The sequence below is a fragment of the Magnolia sinica genome, chromosome 8 (genome assembly GCF_029962835.1).
Source record: "Magnolia sinica isolate HGM2019 chromosome 8, MsV1, whole genome shotgun sequence".
NCBI classification, from domain to species: Eukaryota; Viridiplantae; Streptophyta; class Magnoliopsida; order Magnoliales; family Magnoliaceae; genus Magnolia; species Magnolia sinica.
This window is the reverse complement of record NC_080580.1, coordinates 44140585-44160555: the sequence shown is the minus strand read 5'-3', so window position 1 is coordinate 44160555 and position 19971 is coordinate 44140585. Positions and strand designations below refer to the sequence as shown.

The 19971-nt window shown below is 40.1% G+C and overlaps 1 protein-coding gene across 1 annotated transcript in view; it reads right to left on the bottom strand.

The window, feature by feature from the left end:
* Positions 1 to 15929, bottom strand: part of LOC131253277 (serine carboxypeptidase-like 27) — a 52649-nt gene extending 36720 nt beyond the window's left edge. Inside the window, exons 1-7 of the mRNA XM_058254229.1 lie at positions 15313 to 15929; positions 15092 to 15187; positions 14906 to 14998; positions 14738 to 14823; positions 14382 to 14638; positions 3711 to 3842; positions 3477 to 3572 (exon numbers count right to left, since the gene is read on the bottom strand). Of these exons, the coding sequence (XP_058110212.1) occupies positions 3477 to 3572; positions 3711 to 3842; positions 14382 to 14638; positions 14738 to 14823; positions 14906 to 14998; positions 15092 to 15187; positions 15313 to 15676 (1124 nt within the window). The 5' untranslated portion in view covers positions 15677 to 15929. The remainder of the gene's footprint in view (positions 1 to 3476; positions 3573 to 3710; positions 3843 to 14381; positions 14639 to 14737; positions 14824 to 14905; positions 14999 to 15091; positions 15188 to 15312) is intronic.
* Between the last annotated feature and the right edge of the window lie 4042 nt (positions 15930 to 19971).

Genomic DNA, 19971 nt, shown 5'->3' with positions numbered 1-19971 from the left:
GCCCCATAATGCCACATGAACCATGTGGTTACAAGGGGCGACCTTTGGGCGAGGACTAAAGAGACTCGAAAAAGATCAGACCAAGAATCAACCTGATTTATCCTTAAGCCAGATCAAATTGTCTCGATTCCCACTCATAGAGAGCAGCACTGGAGATAATCAATACGCCTTACGAAGTCCTCCACTTCCTCATCCAAGAAATTTCTTCGGCAACGCAAGATCTACAACCACTACATCGTCGCTACACAAAAAGCATTTAGAAACTAGGATGTCCTCCTTCGAGGAGAGACGAGCAATTCTTTAAAAAATAGACTTGAGGTGGGAGTCCCCAATCCACATGTCCTCCCAGAAGCAAATTCTTTTTACACTACCAAGCAAAAAGCCAACCCCTATCATAAACCTATCTCACAGCATGTTTTTTTATCAATCAAATGCTCCCATCTGTTTTAAAGGGTCAATTACCTCATCAAGTTATATTCCCAGATACTTTATTATTTCCTTTACCTACTAAAGCTTTTTTAATGTATTTGTTTTGTCCATCAATTAGAGTTTAGCCATGATAAGTTTGATCCTCGAGCAGTTAAATAAATAAATTTTTTCTTAGATATTCTCGCGTAAAAAGAGTTACATTTTTTAACTCTACTCCGTTCTTCTCAAAAGATAGCAAGTCTCTTGATACGGAAACTGTTTCATACCTATTACAGTCAACGAAGACATCTAATCTCCATCATCTACTGCATCTTTCATTTCCACTATGCCTCAACTGAAGTCCACTCACAAATGGTATAATCGATCATCAAGTGTCACCCAACATATCTTCTTAAGAGGCTTGTGCTCCAGTGAATTCTTCAAACACATTTGATATTCCAATTGCCCTAAGAAAAGGTAAGCGTACATTTACCGATCATCCCATCTCTAAATATGTTTCCTTTCATTGCTCATCTCCAACTTCCGCAACTTTTCCATGTCCTTGTCTTCTTAGTTTGTTACTAAGTCATATGGAAGCTCTGTTACGTAAGGGGTGGAAGCAAGCTATTAAGGAAGAGATGGATACACTTCATTAAAATGGCACTTGGGAACTTACCACTTCCAACTGGTAAATATGTTATGGGTTACCGATGGGTCCACACAATCAAGTTTGATCTTGATGGCATGATTGAACAGTTGAAGGCTTGCCTGGTCACTATAGGGTATACTCAAATACTTTATGTTGATAATAGTGAAACCTTCTCTCATGTAGCCAAGTTGAATTAAATTCGAGTTATATTACCTGTAGTTGTTAATCATGACTGACCCCTCTTCCAACTTGATGTAAAAAAATGTCTTCCTTCTTGGTGATCTTACAAAGTTTATAAAGCAACCTTCCGGATTTGTTGCTCAGGGGAGTCTGATAGAGTGCGTAAACTGTGAAAAGCAATTTATGGGTTAAAACAATATCCACATTCATGGTTTGACAAATTTTGCAAGGTCGTATTAAATTATGGCTTTATCTGAAGTCATGCTGATCATTCCGTTTTTTGTATGGAAAGGTATCTCAGGTCCCATTGTACTTGTGTATGTGGATAATATTGTTGTTACTGGAAGCGACAAGGGGATTGAAGAACGAAAGAAGTATCTTCAACATCATTTTCTCACAAAAGATCTAGGTCATGTTTGGTATTTTCTTGGTATAGAAGTAGTCAGATCCAAAAAACAAGTTAGTTTATCTCAACAGAAATATGTTTTGGATTTACTCATGGAGACAGGTCTTCCTAACACCAAGCTAGTTGACACTCCAATAGATCTTATCACAAGCTTATAAGTGATCAAGGAGATGCAGTGGAATACAAGGAGGCACAGAAGATTGGTTGAAATTTTTATTTATTTAACTATTACTCAACCAAACATATCTTATGCAGTGAGCGTGGTAAGCCAATTCATGAATTCTCCAAGAATACCTCACGTGGAAGCAATCATTCGAATTTTCTATTACCTCAAAGGAGCACCAGGTTGAAGAATTTTGTATAAACGAAATGGTCATCTTCGAGTCACAGGATATTCAAATGCAAATTGGGGAGGTTCCTTAGCAGATAAACGATCCATTACTAGATACTGTACATTTGTGGGAGTAAATTTAGTCACATAGAAGAGCAAGAGGTAGGGTGTGGTAGCCCGATCAAATGCCGAAGCAAAGTACAGAGCAATGGCTCATACCTCCTATAAATTGATGTGGATCAAAAAGTTGGTGCAAGAAATGGGATTTACAATGCACCTTCCTATGCAGTTATTCTGTGACAATCAGGTTGCTTCACACATAGCAAACAATCCGATCTATCAAGAAAGAACTAAACATATTGAATTTGACTGTCACTTAATACATGAGAAAGTTTCTAGCGGCAAAATTTATACTCCATATGTTCGATCTCAAGACCAACTTGTTGATGTGTTCACCAAGGCTCTTCATTCCACTCAGGCTATACATACATATTCCAAGCATAGCATAGATAATATATATGCACTTAAGGGGAAATGTTAATGAATGTGATATGGGCCTACATAGACCCACTTGGATTATTTTGGTCAGGACATAGAGGGGATTTTTGCTTTTGTTATTAATGGCATTTCTATAATTATGAAACTTTAATAATATAAAAGAAGGAGAGGGGGGAAGTGAACCCAAACTTCAGCCCTTTCACCTCTCTTTGCATTCTCCTCTCTTTCTTCTTCTCCAATCCATCTCCCTTTAATTCAGGGGCATTCTCACACCGAGCTCGAGTGGGGCGGCCTGTGGGATGTAGGAGCACACTCGAGGTGGGCAGCCCATGTGAGGCGGGTGGCTCATGCAAGGCGAGCCCCGCCCATGTGAGGCGGAACCCATGTGATGTGGGGCCCACGAGGGGGTTCGGCTGAGGACCTAACCCATAGGATGTGGGGCCTGGGGTATGAGATAAAGGGATTGATTCGCCATGCTTTACAAATTCGAGCTAGCTTTTAGAGCAAGTGGTTAGTCTACATCAAAGTGGTATCAGAGCAGGAGGTCTCGTGTTAGAGACTCCTCACTGCAGGTGATTAATGCAGGGGCATTTTCACACCGGACTCGAGTGGGGTGGCCTGTGGGATGCAGGGGCACACTCGGGGTGGGTGGCCCGTGTGAGGCAGGTGGCTCGTGTGAGGCAGAACCCATGTGATGTGGGGCCCATGAGGGGGTTCATCCGAGGACCTAACCCATGGGATGTGGGGCCTAAGCGATGAGATAAAGGGATTGATTCGCCATGCTCTATCAGTTCGAGCTTTTAGAGCATGTGGTTAGTTGTCCTGCATCACCCTTTCCACTAATTTACAGCCATACAAACAAAACGCCTCTTTTGGTAACATATGCATACCTACTTTACTCGAACACCAAAGAAAAAGCTTCATTTCATTGTATGTGTAGTGCAATATTTGCCTTTACAGCGTTTGCATGTGATGTTCTAGTGCATAACTTCTAAAGAACTTACCTGTAGACCCAGATCCGAAGACCGGCTGCAATAAGCTCTTGATAAATAGGAAGCATGGATCTAGGAGAATCTGCCCAATAGTTTCCAACAACGTCACTGCATGGAGAGGAATTATTTATGCCACTAGTTTTTAGAAATTCAAGAAGAAAGAAAAAAAAATCCTTGAATTTCCTAAATAAGTAAGAATTGATAGATATAACATCAAGAGTATCTACAAGCAACAAGTATCCAAACCTGCATGTTTCCCAAGGATAGGGAATTCCAGTAAGATTCGCATGGAGTGCCTTCTGAACTTCTGGACGATTGAAGTACACCTTAGAGTGCCTCTCAGTGCAGGGATCATATGCTCTAGACATCCATGGCTGGGTTGAATAAAATAGTGTAAGTACACTTGAGATGTCATTGAACAGTTTATAATAGTGAGAACATGATACCAAGAGTATACGAATGCATGGTACCATAATGTTCAGATTTTAAAGTCCCATCATGTTGTATCTCATCTTTAATTATCTTAACAAGTGGAAATCAAGTCTGTAGTCAGTCAACATTATCTTGTGAACTATATCCAATACTCTTCCAAGGATTTCTATAGAACTTCAGCTTTTCAGCTTATGCAAGGAGCCCATGGTTCAGCAATAATAGGATGGGCCTCATGCTGATGGTCCATTAAAATCCCCACAATTGGAAGATACTAACTGTAGGATTTTGTTATTTTTTATTTTTTTGAGAAAATAATGAAAAAGGGAAACCAGAGTACAGAATAGGAGTTCCCAGCAAAAAGAGGCCCACACTCTTTCTAGCCACTTCATTGAAAATGAAATGAGCCTCTCAAGTAACTTGGAAAGATGACTAGCAACGAGAGACTTAATATTATTGAAGACAAAACTCAGCTCTGACAGATCGGACTGTGGATCTTTAACCCCCTTAATCACATAGACTCCTTCCACAATATCCCTTCATCTGAAATTCCTATGAAATATCTGGAGAGGCATGGATTCCAACAAATGAGCACTGCCTTAAGGAAGAGGGCCCAAAAACATGCCTCGAATCTCAGATGGACACATACCTCATCACCCCCTACCCCCCTCCCCCCTCCTATTTGAGGGGCTTGAATTACCTTGTTTGGAGTACTCATTACCAGTGTTTGAAATTTCGGTATTGCACAATGCGCACCCTTGGGATACAAATTCATATTGGTTATCGCACGGATATATCATTTGTATCAGGTAATTTATCACGCTTTTTGGGAAACATGAGGAAGAATTGGGAAAATGGTTGAATTTTTCAATGAAACTTCAAGGATTGTTTAAAATAAACACACACACGCACGCACGCGCGCACACACACACATATACATATACATATACATACACACACACACACTCTTTTAAATCATAACATCTCAAAAAAGAAGTGCACATAATAGGTTTCCTTTGTATAAGGTCCTAAGCTATGCATTGTCTAACTGAACAATGCAACTATACTCAAATTGAATGCATAGCATTTATAAATGTATCAAGACATATATGATCTGCACTAATGCACACTAATGCATGAGACTTGCACCGTTCATAACATGCAACTTGTTTTGGGGCCTAGGCCACCTCCATGCCCCGGTGACCTCCTCAACAGGTTACACAATAGGTAACAATAGGGTGAGCCTCAAGAAGGTTTTCAATGGTAAGTATTCATTCCTATTGTCCTGCTGTAATGGGGGGCACTTGAACTCCAGATTTGCCTCATGAGTGGGCCCTGCCCCATGTCCACATCCAGTGGACCTGATCAACAGCTGGATGTCAAACAGACACTGTGGTGGGCCCTGGGAAGTTTTCAACGGTAAGGTGTTTAATCACCACTTTTTATAGCATTTGGGACCATGTTTCTTGTAGTGTGGTCCACTTGAAACCTCATTGGTGCACCACTGTTTGGGACCGTGCATATAAGGTAGCATTTGGGACCATATCAGGCAGCGTGCAAACAAACCTCACTGGTGGACCACTGTTTCTCATAGTGTGGTCCACTTAAAACTTGTATCTGCTTCATTTTTGGGACCCTACCCTCAAATAATTTGTAAATACAGATGGACAGCGTGGATATGCAATACATACATGCTGCAAGGGAAAACACAAATATTAGCTTGATCCAAAACATCAGTGCCCCCCAAGAATTTTTCAACGGTAGCCGTTCAATTGACATTGTTTCCTACGGTGTGGTCCACTTGAGCTTTGGAGATGCTTCATTCCAGGGGCCACCATCCGACCATTTTCAAAGCTCATTTTAGGGCATGATCCCAAAAATGAAGCATGCCCAAATCTTAGGTGGACCACACAAATATCATCTTGATCCAAAGTTTCTGTGGCCTACAAGGAGGTTTTAATGGTCAATTACTATTGTTTCTTGAACAATTGTCCATCAGAGATTTGGATCTGCTTCATTTTTTGGATCATGCCCTAAAATGAGTTTTCAATACATATGGACGGTGTCATGTATGTAGTCTCATAGATCAAGGTGGGCCCCACGAGTCCCACGCAAGGTGGATCTAGGGTCTCACCTAATCCGCTTCCACTTTCGACAAAGTTGGGTAGTACACAATCCATGCCTACGACACGGAAGACTAGTGATGTGGGTGGGACCCTGACTGTGGGCCCCACCATGATGTATGTGTTGTATCCACACTATCCATCCAATGGAGACATCTTTTTAGGGCATAAGCCAAAGAATGAGGCCAATCCAAAGCTCAAGTGGACCCCACCATAGAAAACAGTGGGGACAATGATGCCCACCATTGAAACCTTCCTAGGGCCCACCATGATGTTTATTTGAGATCCAACATGCTCATAAGTTCACACAAATATGGAAGAAGGAAAAACACAAATATCAGCTTGGTCAAACACTTCTATGGCCCGCAAGAAAATTTTAATGGTAGGCATTCAATCTCCACTTTTTCTGTGGTGGGATCCACTTGAGCTTTGGATCTACCTCATTCTTTGGCTCGTGCCCTAAAACGATCTCTCCAAATGGATGGACGGTGTGGATACAACACATACACCATGGTGGGGCCCACAGAACTTGGTGACATCGTTTGATTATTTTTTAAGGGAGAGGATTAGGTGCGACCCTGGCCTGACCCAAGACGATGCGACACTTATGGTGGGGCCCACATTGGTATATTTATTGTATATCCAAGTCGTTCATACGTTTTTACAAATCGTTTTCTGGCATGAGCCCAAAAAATGAAGGGAATTCAAATCTCGAGTGGACCCAGTGTTCGAATTATCTCCGATATTATCTTTATCTCTAGCTCAGCGATACTGAAAACACTGGTAGTAATACCAATAACACTAGTAGTATCAGAAATTCCAGGTATTAACAATGTATTGCTAAGTATCACCAACGTATCAATATCGCTAATGTAATCGTCAATATTTTCAACTATGTAAATTCTAGGTGTCGCTTATATTGCCAATGCATCAATATCGCTAACGTATCGCCAATATTTTCGACTATGTAAATTCTATGTAATGCTTGTATCATAAGTGTATTGACGATATTTCAATAATGTCGCCAATGTATTGATATTATCAAAATTTCGTTTATTAGAAAAAAAAATTTTATTTCAATTTTTTTTCATGGGCACATGGCTATATGTAGTGTTCAATTTGTCATTGATAATATTGTTAATATTGATAATATCTCGATATTATCGATATCGCAACATGCGAGATATTGAGACCACAATCTTTCGTTTCCTTTCCAATTGTTAATGATTTCTTGCTGAAATATCATGTGTTGATGATATTTTGCAATATCGATGGATGTTTGAATGGAAGGTTGGATGGTTAAATAGGCCGGAGGGAATGGTTGGATTGATTTCTTACAATAGCACATGCTTTTAAGGGCCCGTTAAATGGAAACTTGTTATGTATGCATTATTTTTGCAATTTTTTTATTTCTAAATATGCAAATATGTACATTTTAACATCTCATGAAGTTTCGCTGAAAATTCCACCATTTTTCTTATGTTTCCCCGCATTTCTGGTTATCAGCGATATTATCGGCGATATCGATATTGTTTCCATATCCCTGGCTAGCGAAACTTGTAGCGATACGGATACTTCGAACACTAGGTGAACCATACTGTAGGAAACAGTGGTGATTGCTCATTAAAACTTGCTAATCGGTCACAAAAGTTTTGGTTCAACCTAATGTTTGTTATTTTCCCTTCATCCACACTTTTGTGACCATATCAACAGGTTGGATGACAAATAAACATTAAAAATACATTCAATGGGCCTTAGCAAGTTTTTAATGGTGGACGTTCAAATACCACTCTTTCTTGGAGTATGGTCCACCTGAGATTTGGATTTAATTCATTTTTTAGATCATGCCATTGAATGATCTGACAAAACGTATGGGTGGCATGAATATACAATACATACATCAATGTTGGCCCCACCATAAGGGCCGCACCGTATTCGGTGCAACCGAGTCGCACCAAATCCACTCCCTTAATTAAGGCAGAGAGCGAGAGAGTTCTTCGAAACTCTCCTCATCTTCTCCGTTAAAGCCACAAACTTGCAAGCCCTCATGACTCATTTCGAGACTTCGAATTCGTTAAAATCCCAAAATCCTCGGCCGAAGTCTGGTTTCCTTTCGAAGTAATTCTCTTCGAAGACAAAAAGGAGTTAAAGGTTTTCTTACATGATCCAGCACTGTCGATCACGATTGGCCCACCAAATCTAGGTAGATCTTGAGTAACAAGGTAAGAGAGTTTTTTTCATATATATATATATATATATATGGGAAAAGGTACTATGCGCTCGACCTCACGAGTCCGTCCCATGAGGTCGAGCTGTGTGGGCCCCACCGTGATGCGTTTCGAACATCTACCCCATCAATCGGATGCACCATTCCATCGTGGGCCTAGGTCTCAAAAATCAAGTCAATCGGTGACTTGTGTGGGCCACACCACATACAGAAGTGGGGAGGGACCATGCACCATTAATACATTCATAATAATTTTTTGGGCCCACCGAGATGTGGTTTGCAAATGCAGCCCATGCATTATGTGTGTCCCACTTGTTTGAGGGTTCAGACCAAGTTTCAGCAGCATTCAAAACTCAGGTGGGCCCCACCAAGTGCTTTTATATGTTTTAACGGTGTCTTCACATGATTTTAGATGGTATGGCCCACCTGAGTTCCGTACACAGCTGATTTTTGGGATATCCCATAATTTAGAGGTGACCCATCAAATGCACGGTGTTGATGGTCGACACGCATCACGGTGGGGCCCACACAGCTCGACCTCACGGGAGTTTATCGTGAGGTCGAGCGCATAGTACCTTTTCCCTATATATATATGAATTTTTGTAATGGTATAGAGGATTGTCGCCTGATGTCACCGAAGATATCGACCGATATCTGGATCAAAAACAAAGAAAAACGCACAATATCGTACGATTTATCACCAATAAATTGCGATATCGTCGATATATCGAACGATGTCAGGAATTTTTTTATTTTTTGGATACTCCTGGGCAATTTCATATCGCTGGACCGCGATACCGATAATATCGGCTAATAGTATCAATATTGCAAACACTGCTTATTATTATGTTGGACCAATCCTTGCAAAGATCCAGAACCAAGATACTCCTAAAACCTAAGGAACTGGGGAGCACAACAATGATGCTACATTTAATTCTTTTGTACATTTCGGCAATTAGAGTGACTCTTCTTTGAAGATACAACAATAGTTCCTCCTTTCCTTCGCAATCCCCAACACATCGCATATTGAAGAAGGTGCCATAGCACCTTACCCGTGTCCTTAAACAAACCAATTCCTACTTCCAAGCTATTGAAAACCTCCCCTTGGTTCTCCCTAGGAACCCAAACAATCCCACAAAGAAAAAACAACATCAACCAAATCCACAGGGCCATGAATAAAAAGACAGTGCAATGATTCCACATTCTACTTGCACACCACACTTTTTAGGAAGGTAGAATCCCTGGCTGTTGACTTGGTCAAAGGTAAGAATCTTACCTTTCACCACCATCCATAAAACCACCACAACTATAGGGGTACCTTTGTTTTTAAGAATGATTTAGGCAAGAAGCCTCCAGATTTGCTATCTTCTTCCTTATCCTAGAGAAAGACCAACTCTTAACTTGATCAAAACTCTTAGTAAGCTTCAATCTTATCATCTTTCAGATTTCTTCTAAAGGTGATGCTCCAAACTAATCAGCCCCCAGTTTCACAAAGCTCTCTTTTACAGATACATTCCTTCTCAACACTATTTTATAAAAGCTTGGAAAGCTTTCAGGCTTTCAGCCGACAAATTCTCCACTTGCCATTCATCCTCCCAAAATCAGACTCCACCGCTATTCACATTGAATCTTGACCCCTCTTTCCAATCTTTTCCCAAACCTTCAACATGTTTCCCATTTTACTATTTCTTTTCAAACTTCGGAGCCAACCCTACGCTCTACTCATCATATATAACCTGAAGACTAAAACAAAGCTAATAAGGGGACTATAGCAAGGTGAGAATTGATCTTGGGAGGGGAAAGTAATGCAGATTGAGAACGTTGAGTATGCAGGAATGAAACAGGCGCATTAAATGCATATTTTGGTTAGTGATCAAGAAGGTGAGAATTGGTTAACTACAAGACCTTACTGATACTCTTGTAAGTGGGAGACAGTAATGATACACCTGCAGTGTTCCATATATTTTTCCATACCACATTCTATACACTTCTGTACTTATACCTCTTGCATAGTATACCTGTATTTTACTCTATTCCTCTTACCCTTGTACTCTTTCTCCTTTATGTGATATGTAGGAGGGTATCTATGTAATTCCTGGATTGAAGGTTTCTTTACAAACAGTGAAAGACAAAAGGTCTTTGCATGTTTCAGCCCATTCCTCCTCCATTCTCTCGCCAGTTAAAATTCAATTCTCAATCATTACTATACAATCAATCAAATAGTATCAAAGTGAGCATGAAGGATATTTCTAGTACCTGAGCCATCTATGCATGAGCAATGCAGGTGGTCATCAGCCAACTCTCATATAGCCATCTTTGCATGAGCAATATGGTGAGTGACCATAAGCACTTTCATCAAGAGATTTAACATGCTTAGGGAAACTTCTGAAAAACGTTGGCATCTTTCGCCGCATACAGGTCAGAAAATATTATCTTTTTGCTTCTGGAAATTTGTGATTGGGTGGATTTGTTTCCTTTTAAGATGGAACTTTTTTCTTGTTCCTCTTCTTTCCTTCTTTTTTCTTTTTCTTTTTTTTTTCTTTTTTTTTTGGAAATTTGTGATTGGGCTGGATTTTGATCTTTCTGCTAAACTTGGGATTGGGTCAGAAACTGTGCAACATTGCTGCCAGTTTTTGGGGCCAAAAGTTGTGCAAAATTCCCTAGTAGAGCATGTAAATGATGGCCTTGATATCATCATGAAGTTGCATTCCATGTCCTGTGGGCCATCCACAAACTGTTGTGGAGGTGGAAAGGTCACATATTCTGAAGAAGAAAACTGAATAAATGCATGAGATGAGGAAAGACATAAAGGGATGGAAATGAAGAAAATAGAGACAAAAGAATGAGAAAAGGAGGAGGGAAGAAACAGTGATTGACGGTTTGGATTAGTGGTGGGTGCAGGGCCCACCTCCGCTAGCTGCAAAGAAGTAGAACGGAAGAGGAAGGGAGAAGGAGTCAGGTTCACCTGCTTCTTGCCGCGCAAGCAGCACTGACGCTGCCGTTTCTTCCCTCTTTTTTTCTTTTTATTATAGGTGGATGAGACTAGTGGGTCCCACTGTTTGGACGGTTTCGATTAGGGCCCCAGGCCCACAGTGATGGATGCTTTGGATTTGGTGGGTTGGGGACCCACCACCGTTTTCAAAGGAGGAAGAAGTAGAGAATGTTCTGATTTTCTTATGATCTATCTTGAGAGATCCAATTTTTCAAGTGAAGGAAGGTACCGAATCCCTTCTTCCTTCATAATTGGATCGTTTATCTGCAATATTGTGGTTAAATCAGTGAATCAGAGTCATTTCATGATCATTCTTGTGTAGTTCTAGCTCACTATAGAATTAGTACTAAGAGCTAGGGGTGACTCCCTTTCATAACATCCGAATGCTTTAAGCCAATAGTAACCTGATCACGCCGCTGCCACACAAGTACACAAGTGTAAAGAATGGTATGGCAAAATATATGGTACAAACCAGGTGAATCATATCTCTCTCTCATTCCCCACCCCAGGTGTCCACATTCTATGTGTCTCTCTCACATTCCCCCTCAAATTGATGCAGTCATTTGCCAACAAAGAAGCATGATGGGAACTCGCACGCCTTTAGTGAAGAGGTCAAACAACTGATACCGAGATGAAACATGTGGTAGGCTAATGTCTTCTAAAAAGTAATGTTGTTGGATGAAATGGCATTCAACTTGAATATGCTTTGTGTTCATGAAAAAGTAGATGCAATTTGAATGGAACCGGTATTATTTGCATGAATGGGTGTCAAAGTTGGTATTGTGTCCTCATATCATGGTTTGAAAGCCCCATATGACTTTACATCACCTTAGTCATATCACTTTCTGTCCAAAACGAAACATGTCTCCCATGGTTAGGGGACCGAAATAGGACCAAGTCGGTGCTAGTTGTACTGGTTTCAGTCCCCAAGCAAGTGACTCCAAAAATGCTACTTAATTCCATGCTCCAAATTCCTCAAGAAGTCTATGGAGCCAAACAGTTTCACTAGTTGCTAACAACATTACTTTGTATTCATATTATGCAGAAGATTTGCGATAGTTTCTTGCTTTTAAATTTCTAGGAAATAAGTACCAAAGAATATACACTAGCCAGTAGTAGATTTATGATAATCAAGACAACCAGCCCAATCTAAATCAACCTATGCAATCATCTAAAGGTATGAATGAAGATGAAGACAAGAACAAACCACAACTAACAGTACCATGAATATATCTAATAATTTGATTCTTAGCACATAGATAAGAGCATTTAGGATCGCTAGGAACTCACAGACCATATTCACAGCAAGTACTATATCTGGTCAGGTCATGGTAATATGCAATACATATGAGGGTATGAATGCAATTCACTTGATTGAAGGTTTCTTTATGAACTGTGAAAGATAAATGGTCTGTACATGCTTCAGCCCATCTCATCCTCATTCCTCTTCCAATCTCCCTCAAGTTGTCATCCTATTCTCAACCAAGATAATAGCTTTACTATCTACAAACGCCTTGTGTCACTGGATGCAAATGAGGCCCTAGAAGAACCATGTATTTCAACGTTCTTTATTTCCCCCAAATGCATGAAAACGATTGAGAAGACAAGCAAATGAATGAAAACATGGGTTCAACTCTCTCATATGGTGAAAACTTTCTAGATGGAAAAGCCAACATCTCTCCTTGGGGTGCTAGTTGATGCTATATCAATCTGCATTATTCAATATGCCCCTCTATTTTATGTATCTTTTCATGTGCTCATGATCCGTCCTGGTTGGAGAAACTAATGCAAGATTTCTTGTGGAGTGGTGCGGAGGATGGGCAGAAGTTTCATCTCTTGAAATGGGAGGAAGCGTGTAAGCTGCCCAATGGCGAAGGGCTGAGTGTTGAGTTCTATATGAACTTGGCGCTCTTGGGAAAATGGATGTAGAGGTTTGCAATGGAAGGAGTTCATGGAGAAAAGCAATTGGAAGTATATATGGTACCCACAATGGTGGATCAGGATTCTTCCCATTATAGGGCCTCAAGCCTATGGAAAGCTATATTTTCAGTGTGCCCTTTGTTGAAAGAGGGAATATCCATTTCTGTCAGTGATGGAAAGTAAACTTGCTTTGAGAGGACTTGTGGTGTGGTGACGCCTAGTGCGAGAGGAGTTTCCAAGGCTGGCCAACCTTGCCACTGAAACAAACTTAACAATGGCCTGTTGTTATTCCTTAGCAGGTGACATGGTTGTTCGGAACAGACACCCCCTTCCCCCATTGATAATCTAGTTAAAAGAGGCATGTGCACCCCATATATGCCTTATGTGTATGAAGAATTTCGAATCAGTTGGCCATCTATTTCTCCATTGTCCCTTAGCTAGGGAGGTGTGGGAAAGCTTCTTATCTACATTTGTGCCTGGCTCTATAGAAGAGTTTATCTTGGAATGACATGGGGGCAGAATTGATGAGGGAGAGGTGGTTTGGCGGCTCATATTGATGGCTAGTCTCTAGACCATATGGGGAGAACGGAATAGTCATTGCCTTACAATAGAAGTAGCTCTATGGGTGAAATCGTGAGTAGGGTGAAAGCTCTTGTTATTGAGTGGGCTTCCAGCCTCAAAGACATGGATGTATGTTTCTCTTGCCCTTTGTTGGGCTGTCCCATTCTAACTTTGCTTCGGGGCTCTTAATATTTTTTTGTATACACACACACACACCACACGGGCACTCGATCCCATGATCTTAGTGTTGAAACAGAGTCCGTCTACTACTAAGCCATGGAGCCGGACCCCTTCAGTCCACATACATGAGTAAAGAACTGTTTGATGCAACCAGCTCATATGAAATGAGACCAATGCCATACTTTGCAAACTAAAACATCTTTACCAAAGTTAAGTTGGTCTAATTATCCTGAGAGGTTTTGGATGGATGGATTCTGAAGAAGAAAGCAAAATTAGACCAATGTTGGAGGAAAGAAGCACAACTCAGCAGATCGAATGCATAGTATTGTATTACAAGTTACGACATATTAGATGGTGTGATGAATAGCTTTGAAATGATGGCAATGGCTCTATCACAGGTGGTTTTTGGGTAGCTTAGAACCAATCATCGAAAAAAAGAAAGGGGGCGGGGTGAATGAAGAAATGAAGCTCACCGGTGAGAAGATGTCGCCCTCAAATTACGTCTGAGGGATGCTGTGTTGTTGCATGGACGTGTGAATATACTGTATGGATCTATGTTTCCTTGCTCAGTGCTAGCAACATTGAGAGCTTTCTGGCATTCTACTGAAGGGTGCTCAGAAGATTGGAAGTCACAGGTGAGTCTCAGTGTACGATACGTGGCATCCGAAATTAGACCATGAGTCCACCAGTACTCAAAGGTACCCACATAATCATGGAAATCATCTGTAACAGCATTGCCTACCTGAAAGAAGCAAAGACAAGATGGCAACTCAATCAAGCCAAGAAAAGCTCTATTCCGTTACAGAGCTGACAGCAAAAGCAGAAGCAGCGGCAGTCTTACCATGAAACCTTTGAAATTAATGACAGAATTCTGAATGCACTGGTTTCTACGGAATATAATTTGGGACAGCTGAGGAACATAGTGCCCTGAAACAGATAACAGGAGGTCATATATTGCTTTTCTGTTACATTTGGCAACGGCATTACGAAGGAGAAACTCTTTGCTTGCCTGCATAACTCTCTCCAGCAATGTACAAGTCTCTGTACTTGTACTGAGGGAACCTCTCAAACCAGTTCAAAAGGAAAGTGTATGCATCCTCAGCTACACACAGATTCACAAACCCACAAAAAAATTGCTATCTCTCAGTCTCCCGAATTAAATGAAACCAAAAGAGAAACAAAAGAAAGGATCAACCTGTTCGCTGGTCTCCAGCAGTGTAGAGATCTGAAGATGTGTTCGAATAAGAGAAGCCAACACCAGCAGGCGACTCGAGGAACAGTATGTTGGCCACTGACAACACACCCAAAAAAAAAAAAAAAACACTACCCTCATTAGAAGAAGAAGAAGAAGAAGAAGAAGAAAGGGGGAATTGTACGGATAATAACTATATCTATCATTGGATCCATCAAACTCACAGCTGTTCCATGCATAATTGTTCAAGAAGAGAGTCTGGCCATCAGGGTTGACACGGAAGGGACCAACCTCTTCCGCTGCTCCGTAAGCGATGGAGGAGCAACCAGGCCCTCCGTTGAGCCACAGCACAAGGGGCGTCGCTGAACTTGGCGGACGAGACTCAATCAGCCAGTAAAACAGAGCACGGCCTGAGTGAAGATCGACAGTCACGTAGCCAGAATACTGAGAGAAGCCAACGTTCGATGGCTGGCCAGGCAGACCGGTTATCCGATCCGCCTCCGGTCCTCCTTGCGCACCAACAGAAACAGGTATGAGAAAGCACAAAACCAAAAATAAAGAGAAAACCCTGAATTCTGGCTCCATCATTCTCAGTCAATCCCACAAAATCTAAGAATTTACAGATAAAGGAGGAAGGAGAGAGACAGAGAGTGAGAGAAGCTGCTACTGCTCGTGCTGGAGGATGGAATATTTCATGGAGATAAAATCTTCTTCATTTTAGAATATCCTTACATGTCCATTTCCAATCCAGCAGCTCTCTCTCTCTCTCTCTCTCTCTCTCTCACTTTCAACGACGGAGAAGGAAAACGCACGTGGCGTTGGTGGATGGTCCCCACTCTCTCTTTCTGATGCTGAGTAATCCCATCTCACGAGTCCAATGCACGGCGACAAATCCCGTTCCGATGAATTTCTCGGTTCGAGAAATTCTCCGGCGACTGTGAAAGATATTATTTTTATTTTTATTTTTTATTTTTGGATACTATCACGAAACTCTCCCTGAAAAATAAAATACGAGAGGGATTTATTACCCAATTTATTATAAATTTATAATAACTTCATATTTTTAAATAAAAAATTCATATATTTTTACCATAAGCAATAATGCAATTTAGGAATGACATAAATAAGTAAAAATTCTAACATAGAAGCACTCAACAAAACCAAATATTATATGAAGTAAGAGGGATACTTTGCACCATTGAATTAGGTGACATGGAATTGTATTAGATGACGCGGAATACATAAGCGTGGGCACCCAGCTTGATTTTTTTTTTTTTTATGTTAGTGGAGGATGAAGAATTGTATGATGTAATCTATTACTAACTAGAATTGAGAAATCCCAAAGAACTTCCTAAGGGCATGTTTGGATGAACGGCCAGATCATACATTATTGTTTTTTATAATAAATATTATATTATTTTGTGTTTGAATTGGAATCTTAGGTGCAAAGATTCTGAGTAAGGGCTCCATAATGGAGAAAACATGGGTTTGGCACCCTTCTTTGGTACTAATATATGGTCTCTTCTTTGAATAACTTATAATAAAATTTCTGCATATTACCAAGTTACGGAAAATGCAACAATACTCAACTTCAATTACGGCAATGGAGACGATATACTTAACATCGACCACCCCGAGGAGATAACAAGATATAGCTAACAAAGAAATAATTCAACTTTCGATTTCTGATGTGTCAGGATGTAATTACTCAGCAAGACACAACATATATCGATTAGTCATAAAAAAGGAAAGGTAAAGGGAAAATAACAGGGGGAGTTTGAGAAGGAGATATCGCAGCAATAGCAAAGTAGCGGAGAAACTGCATGGGGAGATTGTGCACTCAAATAAGAGATGTAGATCATCTGGATGGTTGAGGATTGTTTGGGCAATGACTAGTATGGATAAGATAGGAGCTAGCCCTCTCTCTCTCTCTTCCTCTTTCTCCTCCCTCCCTGAAGTCTCCTTGGTCATTGTTGTGGTGGCGGGAGTGGCCTCTCTGTATGGAGGAGCCAACCGAAGTTGAATTTCTTCTAGCTACATGCTAGTTAGCTTGAGACCCAAGGCTCCCTTCAGCTTTTTTGTGCGACAGATACATAGAGATTCGAGTGGTATAGAGCTTGCAGAAATTCGATTTCTTCCATTGTACTTAAGCCCTGAAGCCTAATTGACACTATGACTCATGGGAGGTCACTTGGTTGACTCTAATTGTTAAAAAAAGGTGTTAGCGAAATTTGAATTTCCATTGGCCCGCCTTTCTCGTTTCACTCCAAGCCTGTGTGTGAGAGGTGTAGAGGTTTATCCCTAAGGTTTTTACATTGCGGTTTCTGGGTTATTATTCAAGTCTTATATATTGGTTGCCTCGCTTTGGGTGGGGTTGTCTATAGATGCCCATCTTTAGGAAAGATTGTTTGCAACTGAATGCCAAAGCGATAGATACCCCGCCATGCTGCTTAGGCATGAGAGTGGTTGAGTTTATTGTAATCGAAGCGTCTGTGTCTATCAATTGTTTGGTAAAATGGAACTTGGGTGTACCTTAGGGTGATGGGAGTGCAATGATTGCCCTTGTGCTTTGTAACCTTACAGGAGTCCAACCACGAATCTCCAATCATGATCAATATATGCTTAGGAAATGCACGTTGATATCAATTTCAATTGGTCTTGCATAGACATTTAAAGACATTATCATATCTACATAAGAAGAGAAAAAAAAAAAAACTGATATACTTGGAAGGCTTTTATTAAGTTAGGTCGTGGCATAACATGGGCCCTTAATTATATTGCATGGAAGAACCATTGACTCTAAGGTAATAAATTAATGAAAATAGAATATAAAATAGAAGAAGAAAAATAAAAGAATGGAATGCAATGATGCATTATGCATGCATTGCAGGAGTGAGTGCAACTCTCATGCCTAAATCATAACTCGAGCAAATCATAAAACAGTTGTGATCAATTGATTGAGGCTATTTGCCCTCTCGTATAGTGAGATGAATAGTGCAAGCGCATTGTATTGCCAATGATCTCTCTCCCATATAAAGTCCATGATGTTATCAGTACAAGATGAATTAAGGGATATAGAACCATGTGTGGTTTTGCATATGTATCTTCGAGACAGAGTGTTGAGCTATGTCTATAATGAAGCGTGCATCACAATATAAAGAAATGTAAGAAACTCGGATCGCTACATAACAAGAGGGTAATGCGGACAGTACACAACACTAATAATGTACCTGAGGCATTATGAATGTTATGAGAGAGAGAGAGGGCACCACATAGTGATCTAAGCTCTCGTAAGAGTTACAATGGCTCGATCACCATTCAAGCTAGCACGAGCTCAAGTTAAAAAGTAAATGTTGCTTATACAAGCTGACTTTAGGTAGAGTAGTTATAATTGTAGGCAGAGCTCTATTAAAAGCACGTTAGCTTGCTTGTTTGTGTTGATTGGGATTTAGGTGAAATATATATATATATATATATATATATATATATATATATATATATATATATATATATATATATATATATATATATATATATATATATATATTGTATAAATATTTCACCCCTAGATCACATTCATTGTCATTCATCATATGGAAAGTTCATAAAACAATCTCATTGCATCGCCAAATGCACAGGAGAATAAGAAGAGCAAATATAGTTGGAAAGCTTTAATTATTATTATCTGGGTTCTTATTATATTGCATGTTATGATTTATCACAAAATTTTAATTACATCTTTTAAATACCCTTATTTCTAAGATAAATGGTAACAAAGTAGTAATAAATATTTTTACGGTGACAAAACACGCAATATTTAATATAATGCAAGTAATGCATGATATGCAAAGATGCATACAATATGACTATTTATTGATAGTCATGGGATTGTCTATGCAATCCATGGTTCAAGCTTTGTGGCCTCCTTACATGGTGAGATATCAGGGTACGGACCATTATTAATGTTCTCCCTTCCGATATGAATCCATGTTAATAAAAGGGATTCGGGATAAGTAAATGTGCTCTTGTCGAGCATAGATCTCCTAGAAAGGAAGTATATCATTGTGTCTATATTGGAGAACATGTTGTCCATTTGTTAAAAGAATGGTTTCAGAGTACTGTATTGGATATTATATGTGGAATGCGTCCATAAATTCATGCTAAATTGGAGAATAAACATTCTCTCTTATATTGGAGTGTTTGAATCACCATAGTAGTGTCAACGGATAATTGATGTATTGACCATTGAATGCCATGAGAAAGCATGAAAATAAGCAATTAATGCTATAAAAAATAAAGAGTATAGACCATATAGGGCATGGCATGGCTGCGCCATTGCTTTGGATGGCGTACTAGCCAAGGGATTTATGTAGGGACTCATAACGACTTTTTCCACAACCATACCAAGTATCTCAGCAATAACATCACCATCAAACTTTGTTGCACCTGTCACCTTCGTAGCTATATCAAGGACTGCCCTAACAATTTCAGCAGCTACTTTAGCAACATCAACATTCATAGCTATCAAGACCTCAAAAGACTCGACCTCAACAACAGTGACATTAGAAATCTTTGCCACACCTAAAACATCATCAAACAACTCAAGAATATGTCGTAGCACCACCAAAGGAGTAAAATTCAACACCCAAGTAAGCGAGTTGACACTTGAAGAACAGTCACCGCAAGAAAAAGCGTCAATGCAATGCCACGCCTTTACAAATGCACCACCCGATTCGAGTGTAGTTGTACGTGTAATAAATTTCATGGATGAAATTTTTGTTCAGGGGCGTAGAATATAACACCTTGAAAATTTCTATGCTCATGTATGTACACAAGTACTCATGCTCGTGTATATCCCAATTTGGATCTGTACTTTTGAGAGA